This window comes from Lutra lutra, chromosome 16 (genome assembly GCF_902655055.1).
Source record: "Lutra lutra chromosome 16, mLutLut1.2, whole genome shotgun sequence".
Classification (NCBI taxonomy): domain Eukaryota; kingdom Metazoa; phylum Chordata; class Mammalia; order Carnivora; family Mustelidae; genus Lutra; species Lutra lutra.
The window spans coordinates 25,367,301-25,378,181 of record NC_062293.1 but is presented as its reverse complement, the minus strand read 5'-3'; the positions used below and the strand labels follow the sequence as shown (position 1 = coordinate 25,378,181).

Below are 10,881 nucleotides of genomic sequence, written 5' to 3'. Positions count from 1 at the left end.
GGGCTGTTCTCAGCCCAGAGGTCTCCTCTGGGAGAAATGGAGCAAAGCACCTTCCTCCGGCGGAGCAAAGCCTCACACCAGGCTGTGAGGCTCAGTGAACAGAGCAAGGGCTGGGTTTCCCATCCACTCTCCCACTCGGCTGCCACTCCCACCCCTCCCCTGTGCTCAGCTACAAGGGATGTAAGTGGGATACTAGGAAAACCGAGGAAAAGGACTAATCAATTCTTGCTGGAGTGAGGAAATAGGCACAGAAAAACCTACTGTGGAGGTGACCATGAAGTGGGCCCTTTAAGGAGGGTGCGGTCGTACCAGGTGGAAAAGGAGGTCTAGGCAGAGCCAACAAGCCAAGGTCAAGGCACGGGGCAGAGAGTCTGAGCCTGTCCTGGGAGCAGGCAGTGCAGCATGTCTGGGACCATAGGGACCATAGGGATGGGAACAAGAGAAGGACATACCTTCTCTTGTTCCCGTCCCTATGCAGGCACACACCAAATGGAACAGAGCTTCCCCACCAGCCAGGGGTCTCCCCTGGACTGGGAGATGTTGGAGGACAGGGCTGGCATCTTATTCATCATCTGTGGCCCAGGGCCTCACCCGGGCAATAACAGTTACAGTAATAACAGTTAACGGTGTCAAATGTTTACTGCCTGGCTCTGTGCTAAGTGTGGCACACGTGGGATCTCATTTCACCCGCCAGCAACTTTGGAAATTAGTGCTATGGTTAATCTCATGTACAGATGTGGGGTCTAAGGTTTAGAGGGACTAAGTAATGTGTCAAGGTGACACAGCTATGTAATGGTGGAGCTAGGATTGGAATTCAGGTCTCTGACCACAGGGCCCTTGTTCTACACTGACAGATGGACCGATGGATGGATGGACGGTTGATTGGATGGACAGATGGATGGTTGGTTGGTTGGATGGATGGATGGATGGACGGATGGATGGGAAACAGGGAGGACCTAAATGGAGAAGGACCTTGAATGCCATGCTATGGAGCCCGAACATTATGCCAAGTGACATGGGGAGACACTGGAAGGCTGTAAGCCGGGAGAGACTTGCCAGGTTAGGGCTCTAGAAAGATCACTTTACCAGCAGTGGGAAGTAGTTTAGAGCTGATGACACTTGAGCAGAAGGCCATTTTTCTGGCAAATCCCAATTCTTCCCTCTGAGGAGCTTTACTCCTTTAAGCACTATGTTATTTCTCTCAGGGCAAGATGTGCGTTTCTATGTACATGTGGAGGTCCCTAGATGGAGGGGAACCTCGGGGTGGGTGTGCGCAGTGATGGGGAGACAAGTGGTCAAACACTGAGTTCTGGAGGAGAGGCCTCTCTTACAGGGGAGCAGAGCACCGGGAGGGGAGGAGCCGCACACTCCCCTTCCCCATGTCCAGGACGACCAGGCCCCCTTGGGCTTCCAGCCAGACCCCCACACAGTGCCGCATTGTGCACCTGCCACCAAGGGAACACAGCCAAAAGGTGAGGCCAGTGTTGCATCAGAGTGCTAAGCCCTGGGATCAAGTGCTGGGCCAGCAGTGGAAGAGGTCTGGTCCCTCCTCTGGTATCATTGGTCTTTCCAGCCAGCAGGAGGGAGGGAAGGGAGTCACAGGAAGTGGCCCCAGGGGCCAGATAAGCTGAAGAAAGGAAAGCAGGGTAACTAGAAGGACAGAGAGTAGGTGGAGACTCACCCACCCCCACTTCCCCAAACACACACGAAAGGAGCCAGAGAGAGGCCCCAGGCCGTGCTGGAGACAGCATCTTTAAGCTACGAGGAGCTCCGGGAGGGTCCCAGGACAGAGCAGTACCCACTATGCTGCCCTGCCTCCCCCTGCTTCTCCTGATGGGGCTGTCGGCAGGCACTGTGACAGCTGACGAGGAACTGGCACTCGGAGCGGAAGCAGGGTCCTGGATAACCTTGACCCTGGAGGTACTGGGGGGTGAGGCACAGGCTGGTCTGCGGTGGAGGGGGTGGGAGATCCCTTCCACAGCTGCCCAGAGAGCGGTTTGTACATTGTTAGCCATTTTGTTGGACTCCCCTCTGCAGGTAGGTTCAGGGCCATGGGCCCTGGCTGGGCAGACATCCAAAGGGGCAAGCATACATGGGAGCAACAGTGTGTGAGTGTGTATGTGTACGTGTGTGTGTTTGTGTTTTATGTCACATATGTTGTGCTCCTGGCACTGTCCTCAGCGCTTCATAAATATTGACCAGTTTAATCCTCCTATCAGCCTTGTGGGGAAGGTACCGTTATTATCACCATTGCACAGCTAAGGAAACTAAGGCACAGAAAGGTCAAACAGTTTGTCCAATGTTATGCAGCTTTAAAAGCACATTTGTCCGAGATCAGATTTGGTTTGTCTGTGCATCAGAGGACATTTTCCAGAATTTCCTTTCAAGGGGGTCAACTTAGGGCAGGATCACTGTTAACATCTCCCACGTTTCTCTTATTTCATGATAAGTACTTGGTCCGATGGCCACTGTCTTCTACTAAAAGGTCCTGAATGTGGTCACTGGGGAGAAATCCAAAAATGACAGCATCTGGTCAGGACCCTGGGGCCACTGGAAGAGCCATCGAAGGAATGGCCATTGGTGGCGAGTTTCCTTCCTGCTTTGTCTGATGTGGAAGCGTGTGGAGTGGAGAAGACTGCAGGGTGCACGGACCCGGGTTCAAGTCCCAGCTTCTCCATGGACTCTGCGCGAACTTGAGGATCACTGCTGCTTTCTGGCCACCTGTGACATGGGAGGAGAATAAAATGATCCCCAAGGGTCTTTGCAGAGTCTGTGCCTAACAGCATGGGACTTGGCCCAGGCCCAGCAAAGCCAAGTGGTGTGACGGGGAGCTCTCTTCACAGCCATGAGAGAAACATCCGCTTCCCCAGGTGCTGCTGGGCCTTCCACCTGCGAGCACCTCCCCCTGTAGCTGGGTCTCATAGCTGTTCTGTTCCCTGAGACACGGGGCTGGGAGTAGAGGAGCCATTCACACAGGAGGACTGAGGTGACGGAAGGAACAAGGCAGCCATCAGGAAGAGCGGATCACTGCCTCAGCCCTGGGGGTTCCCCCACCTGTCGTCATCCCTGGAGCTAGGCATTTGGGTTAAATGCATAAGGCAGGCTTCAGGTGGAGGAGGGGTCTTTCCTGAGTCAAGGGAAGCTAGGGTCCAGAAAGCCCAGGGAGGGCGGGAGAAAGATAAGACTTCATAAGTAGCCATTCTCTCCAGCTTGCATATGAAGGCTGCCTTTTACCCCGGCAAAGTGGTTTTCGTGAGCTTTTCAGCAGTGGGTCCAAATCTCCGAAGAGACTTTTCCGGTTCCTAGCCAGGCTAGGTGACTCCAGCCTGAGACAGCTGCCCCAGTCCTTGACATCCTGCACAGGAGACAGACTGGAAGTGACTGAATTGGCCCAGGGCTTAGAAAGGGCCCCTCTTCAGCTTTTAGTATCCTGCACACATTGTGTTCTAAGCTCTGTGCCAGGTGCTGGGCACACAGAGACGTGACGATGGTCTGATGACTGTCACTCACTGTCACCCTCTCCACTAGCAAGCATCTCTCCCTCTCAACAGGGCTGAGAAGCCCTTTGGGGGCTCAGGTTAAGGCCAGAAAGTGAGGCCACACTTTTTGGCCAAGATCACAAAGCCTGATGGAAAAACGAGAACTTCAGTTCAGCACCATTGGCCTAGACTTTTCGCCCCATCAGCTCAAGGACGACAATGTCTTTGCCCAGAGGAGTGGCCTCCACCCCAGGCCACATGCCATGTTCCACGTGGGAGGCCCAGGCTGTGGGGTAGGGTAGATCCGGGACCATGTGGGGAGTTTGGGAGGAAGAGAGGTCAGCAGCAGTGAGAGCGGGGGTGCTGGGGAAGCCCTCCCGCCTTGCCTATAGGGTGCCCACTGTGAGTTCCCCAGCTGCCCGCTCCTGTCTATGTTGGAAACATTTTCTATGATGGAGCAGAACCATGCTCTGGAGTCAGACTCCTTGTGTTCAAATTCTGCCTCCGCTGCTTCCTGCGTGACTTGGACAAGTCACTTACCTTCCGTGAGTCTCAGTTTCCCCATCCGTAGGTGAGGGATCAATCAGTCACTTCATATGGCATGTGCGAAGAGTAAGTGAGATTGTGTCTGCAGTGTTTGAGCCTTTGAGCCAGTTGACCTGGTTCAAGTTCTGGCTCCGTCTCTCACAACCTAGCTGGTGAGCTTGGGAGGACTAATGTCTCTCTGCCTCAGTGTCTTCATCTGTAAAATGGTGACTGTACAGGTTCTCACTTGGTGTGGCTTCAGGGAGGATTAAATGAGTTAATACGAGAAAGTGCTGGGCCCTAAGCCAGGAACGCAGGTGGTGGAACACTGTCTATGAATGATTGTGTCTAGGCGCCGTGTTGGCTAAAGAAGGCACCAGAGCCACCTGCCGGCACAGAGCCAGGGGGCATGATCCTGCTGTCGCTCAGGCTGCCCACCCTGTCCCGTGTCCAGCCCCAGCCTCTCCCGCAGCTCTAACAATGACATCTCCGCCTCCCCAGGATGATGGCATTCACCTCCAGCTCCAGCAGGTGAAGAGGGGCAAAGCCAGCCAGTTCTTTGGGCTGATGGGGAAGCGGGTGAGAGGTGAGTGACAAAGGTGGGTGCTGTCCGGTGGGTTCTGAGCGGGTTTGATGACACCAAGCAGGGGCCCAGCTTCAAGCCCAGGTCTCCAGGAGCTGGTAGGGGTCGCCCATGCCATAGGAATGATCGTCAAACCCGACACTTAAATAAAGAGAATTCATTATACCGGGCTACAGGTGTTAAACCCGGGGCTGGCTCAGGCATGTGGGGGTGCGGTCACCCTAAGGGTGAGGGAACGCCTCCCGGCCTGCTGGTGCCCTTGCCATCCATCCGAGGGATGACTCCAGAGACAGCTGGTGAAGCTGGGAATCAGTGTCTAGATGTGAGCCAAGCCACTGGCCAAGCTTTCTAGTTGATTCTGTTTGGCTCAGATAGAATTCTTAAAATGAACCCGTGTTCCCTGAAGATATTCTTAATGCAGAAGTCATGTCCCAGGGGATCTGGACAGAAGGTAGTTCCTCCTTTTTCACTGTCTATATTATATCTCTATCTCTATTATATCTCTATATCTATACACACATTTAAGTGTTGTCAGTGAGGGTCTGAGGAAACTACCATTTTTATACCCTGTCAAGGACACGTTGGCAATCTCCATCAAAGCTGGAAGTACACATACCTTTTACCAATAGTCTCACTTCAGAACATGTACAAAATAGAAATGCTATTGATGCATGAATCTTAAGATATTTACATCAGAGTGTTTATTGCCAACTTGTTTGTAATAGCAAGAATTTGGAAATAACATAAAAACCATCAATGGAGGGTCACCTGTGTGGCGCAGTCACCGAGTGTCTGACTCAGTTTCGGCTCAGGTCATGATCTCAGGGTCCTGAGGTGGAGCCCCACATCAGGCTCCAGGCTCAGTGCGGGAGTGTGTGTGAGAGTCTCACTCTCCCTCACCCACCTCCAACCCACAGCTTGCACTTTCTCCCTCTCTCTCTAAAACAAATAAATACTTCTTTAAAAAAATTTTTTTTAAAAACTGCTTACTTACACACTTGTATAAGCAAATATATAGGGAAATTTCTAGAAGAATAAATATGAAACTGTCAACAGTGGTTACGTCTAGGCTGGGAAGGGGAAGTAAGGGAGAGAGAGTGAAAGGGACTTTAATTTTTACTGTACAAACCTCTCATGGCTTGATTCTTTTTATAGTGGGCATGTACTCAAAGAGTGCTTTTTTTTTTTTTTAAGATTTTATTTATTTATTTGACAGACAGAGATCACAAGTAGGCAGAGAAGCAGGCAGAGAGAGGGGGAAGCAGGCTCCCTGCTGAGCAGAGAGCCTGATGCGGGGCTCGATCCCAGGACCCTGGGATCATGACCTGAGCTGAAGGCAGAGGCTTTAACCCACTGAGCCACCCAGGTAGCCCAAGAGTGCTTTTGTAATAAAAAAAAAATATGCACATAAAAACAGAGAAAGCTGACTTATGAACAAACACTTCTGACCTTTGTTTTCTTCTCCACAAAATGTGTTCTCGACTGGGCCATTTCAGTTTCTTCCAAATCCAACACCCCATGAGGAACAGGGGATGGGGAGAGCAGAGAAAGATTTATTGAGCACCTAGAATGCTCACATATGACATCTCACAACAACGTCCCCTTTATCACCAGCGGGAAAACTAAGGTTCAGACCTGTTACAAACTTTTCCAAGGATGTCCAAGCAGTGCCAGGCACCAGAGACTCCAAAGTCTGTGCCCTTCCCAGGGCTCCACACTGTCTCCCCCCATGAGCAGTCAAGCAGCCCAGCCATACGGGGATGATGGGAAGGGACTGGAATTCTGCCAACTACCCACCAAAGGCACCGAACCCCAAAGAACCATGAGCCCTTCCCGCCTTACCAAGCCCCTGGGGAAGCAGTGCGGCCCTCATTCCTTCTTTCTCTTCCCCCCAGGAATACCTCCCATCCAGCCAGACAGAAGAACAGGTAAGCATTGTCCAGATCTTCCCCTCAGCCTGCTCCCCAGGGAGGGCTGAGCTGGCCAGGCCGCTAACAAGTCAGTGAGGTGGGGGAGACCCTCTGGCCAGGGGCACCCCATGCTGGCCTTGGAGGGGGAGGGGCCAGCACCATTTGGCCACACGCTGGGCTTGCTGGCTGTCTCCTCAGAGAGGGGGTTTGGACATGTGGGGGGAGTAGCTGCAGGGATAAGGAAGAGACAGTATGAATCCAGTTCTGCCAAAGGTTCAAAATTACTTTGGGTCTAAAGCCTGGGATTGGAAAAAGCTACCAATCCATTCCGCACTGTGCACCTAGAAGGATCTGGAAAGTGCAAATCTGAGCAGCTAGTACCCTGCCCAAAATCCTTGGTGAAAAGAGGGGAAAAAAAAATCGAAAGAAAACCAACCAACTCTTACCCACCACACCCTCAGTACTCTCTCAGGATCAAGTTCAATGCTCTGACGACTCACCACATCCTCCTCACTGACTTGACTCTGGGCCCCACCTCCCCTCCCCTGAGTGCCTGCCCTACCCGGATGGAGCTGGTCTCCGTGGCCTGGGTGCCAGGCTGTCCTTGGCACCCCGCCCTGCCCTGCCTCACCAGGTCACCTGGGTGCTGTCCCCAGAATAGACCCCCTCCCACCACGGACAGTAAAGGGTGGGTTGCCGCCTCTGTACCCACAACGCTAGCAGTTTCTATGAGTGGTGCTCATAGGTGTCTGTGGAGGGAAGGGCAAAGGGAGGGAGAATGCCAGAGAAAGGGGTGGGAATCAATGAATGACTCAGTGAATGAATGAACCAATCCACAATTTTTCCCTCAACTCCCACAACGCTTGAGGAATGACTGCGTTCCAGCTCTGGTCCTGGCCCTGCCCTGCCCTTCCTGGGTCCCAGCACAGCCTTATTCTGCTGCACTCTTTCTCCTCTATCTCGTCTAGCTCCACCACCAGAGCATCCGCAAGGACAAATGGTGCAGGGCCTTGTGGACAGGGTGCAACTATCTACAGAAGGTAGGTGAGCTCTGGTGGATTGCAAGGGCATTAGGGGAAGGTGACCAACGCCTCTCTGCCCGTCTCCATGGTGGGGGCCAGGCAGACGGACAGACGGAGCAAGTTCCCCACAAGCCGCTGGGCAGATGTCCCATAGAAGAGAGCGGTTGAAGCACAGGGAGGAGATCCCTTCAATGATTTGGCGTGAGACAGCTGGAGTCCTGAAGCTGCACCCTCTCCACCCACCCCAGCACCCAGGCACACTCTGCCCCCGCCTCTCTCAGGACCAGCTGGAGCCACGAGAATCATGTGTGTTTTTCAGGCCCAGGAACATCCCCCTTATTCCCACAGTGATCAATGATTGTTAAAAGTCATGCCTTTAGCCTTGAGGTATTTCGTGTCCTCAGCAATCTTAAGTGTGAATCACTCCAGGAGGGATCACACCCTAAGCAGTTACCAGCTAACACCTTCTGGCAGGGGTCACAACCCCAAAGGGGCCCAAGGGTACACTCAAGAAATGAATGAGCCGGCATGAAGGTAGATAAGAGACACAGGCAGGGGTGGGGATGTGGGGAAGATCAGAAGTTCAAGCCAGTAGGCCCCCGAGCTCCAGTCGGCCTTCAGTAAAGCCTGACTTCTTCCCCCAGAGCTCATCCTTTAGCTGAATGCTCTTCCAGCTTCCCTGGTCCAACACCTGCTCCTTCCAACATAGGCTCTTGGGACTAAAGATGGCAAGTCCTCTCCTCCCCCCACCCAAGATTCTTTTCTAAATGTCTCAGCTATTCCATTCTAAGGCCATGGAAGTCATCTCAGTACCTAAATGGAAGTGAACATCCCTGCACGCAGAGTGTGGGCAGGAATCCCATTTTTCAGGGATGGAAAGCTTGCCCGGAGTCACACAGTGAGCTGAGGACAGCTGGGGCTAAAGCTGGGTCTCCCATGACCTAGTCCATGGCACCTTGTGCATCTCTCAGAAGGCCTGCGGGCTTGCAAATACTGGATCACCACTTCCCTCCTCTTAGAGAGAATAGCTAAGGGGTGGCTCATCCAAGCTCCAGACGTGCTTCCAGCTGAGAACTGGAAGATGTGGCAGACGGACTTGTAATTTGATCGTCCCATATATCTATAGGCTGAGAGTTAGGGAAATGGAGGGTCCAGGGAGGAATGACTAGGGAAGCCCCCCCAAGGGTGGAGGAGACAGACAAGGCTCCTGAAACCACTGTCACATACAGAACTCTTCCCAGGCAGAGAGGACGAGGACCACAGGTCAGAGTGAGCACCCCCACTGCACCATTCCTGGAGGACGAAACGCCCATCTCTTTCCCCGGATGATACAGCTGACAGCCGGCCAGGCCAACTCTCTTCTCATGTGTCTCCTGCACCCGACACTGGTGTGTCCCACCTGGCTTCCCTGAACTCACTGCAGTTCCTTCTAGAACTCTTGGTCCTAAGCCATGGTGATGCACACATGCACTATTGTTCCAGTTGTGAGCTGCAGTGACCCTGCTCTCCCCCCACGCTCAGCTCCCATCTCACTGCTGAGCAGGGCTGAGTGCCACGCACTTCCATGTCTCCTGTGCCTGGAACACAGGAGGGGCTCAATAAATGGACAAACAGTGAATAGTTTCTTCTCTGGTGCAGAGCAGAGGGCAGGGATGGTCGGGGTGCTACACCCTGCCATAAACTGCAGAGCAGCAGAACGGGGCGGGGATGGTGGTGCTTTTCCAGAACTGCAAAGGGAATAGTAAACAACCCTGGTCCCCACCCTCAGGCGGGAAAACAGGCTTGGGATACAGGTAAGGACAGCCCCCACCAGAAAGCAGACACCCTCTCCCTACTCAGAGTTATCATTTCAACACCCCAAATCCGTCTTCTGACCTGGAGATTTGGGTCCCAGGTCCTTCATCAATTCTCATGTGTAAAGTGGCTCTTCAACTGCTTTGCTTTTGGGACCACAGGCAGTCAGGCATGCTCTGAGCGCTGGGAAGAGCTCCAGGGGCACCAAACACTTCCTGCTCTCAGGGAGCCCCTCGTCTGATGGGGACACCACTGTCACTGCCTCCATGGTCCATGGGGCAGGATGCAGAGGACCCCGGGATGCTTGGAGAGAGGCACATGAGCTGGAATGAAATCGTGGAGGGCAAAGCTGGTCATCAGCATGGAGGGCTACGTAAAGGAATGAGCTGGGAGTGGGGTGGGTTCAGCAGTAGAGGACAATTCGTGAATTCACTAAGCTGCATAACATTTAGCCTCTAGGTCACTCTCCCCACAAAGAGGAAATAGGTTAGACATTTTTTACAGGGATGTCTGATCCTTTGGGAGTGGGGTGGCCAAGCTGTTTTAGGAGGAGAAGGTGGCCCTGGAGGAGAGGGCAGGCCTTTCACCTGGGTGCTGGGGAAGGTTTTAGCGACGTCAGAGACCACTAAGGAGTGGCCAGGTGTCAGCACAACCAGCAAGAGTCCTCTGTTTGCCTTATAATGAAACAGCCTCTATATTAAGACCTGACTAAACCTCAGGCCTCCCTGGTCTTCCTTCTCCCACCTTACCCATGCCCAGCGAGCCATCCAGGGGTGGGAGTGGTACAAGCCCTCTCCAGGGCAGAATACCCCAGCGGACGCACTTATTCCATCCACTCCCGACCCCCTCACTCCCGGGGCACCCCCTGTGCCTTCCCCACCTCAGCCCACTCAGTGTTGTGGGCCCAAGAGGTGGTTCAGTCATTACCAAACTTGAAGGATGCACGAAGACTGAAGATTTTCTTTTTGTGTTTGAAGACTGGGACATTTAAAAGAAACTGGAGTCACCAAATATTTGGTGAGTTTCCTTTCTGTGCTGGCACTTGGCTGGGAACTCAGATGACCCCGGGAGGATGAAGAAGTCGGGGACACATTGGTCCTTGAAGACCTAATGCCCTTAACAGGGAGTTGAGATGTACAACGCCCACGCCTTGCTCTCCACTGTTCTCCAACCTACCACGTCCCTCAAGCTTCTTGGTTCCTGCACATGCCATTCTGGGCAATTCTTACTCTGAAGTCAATTATCTCTGTAAAGCCCTCCCAAGCGGGGAACTAAACATTCTATGCCTCCTATGAGTTCCCCAAGCCCCCTGAACATTCCTCCATGACACTTAACATATGATGTTCCCATTCCGTTTCTCTCAAGTACACAGACCACATCCCATTCATCTTTATCCCGGTGCCACTGCTAGTGCTTGCCCAGTGAGAGGTCCTTGGAGAGTATTTTGACAAATGACTCACACTTCCGGTCCTCCAGGAGTCTCTGTCTCTAGAGAGCCACACTTCACACAAGTGCCTGAAATAAATAATAGCAGCTACCGCTTCTGGAACGTCTATCCTGTAGTTCTT

General features: G+C 52.9%; 1 protein-coding gene across 2 annotated transcripts; it reads left to right on the top strand.

Moving 5' to 3' along the window:
* The first annotated feature begins 1,514 nt into the window (after positions 1 to 1,514).
* TAC4 (tachykinin precursor 4) lies at positions 1,515 to 9,331 on the top strand. Of its 2 annotated transcripts, none has more exons than XM_047709308.1 (5): positions 1,515 to 1,920; positions 4,506 to 4,590; positions 6,483 to 6,515; positions 7,466 to 7,537; positions 8,761 to 9,331. In XM_047709308.1, the coding sequence occupies exons 1-5, from the start codon at positions 1,804 to 1,806 to the stop codon at positions 8,790 to 8,792; spliced, it is 339 nt and encodes a 112-aa protein (XP_047565264.1). In that variant the 5' UTR covers positions 1,515 to 1,803; the 3' UTR covers positions 8,793 to 9,331. The 2 variants fall into 2 exon arrangements, with proteins under 2 accessions (XP_047565264.1, XP_047565263.1); XM_047709307.1 differs by having other exon boundaries at positions 1,521 to 1,920; positions 8,749 to 9,331.
* The last annotated feature ends 1,550 nt before the right edge of the window (positions 9,332 to 10,881 follow it).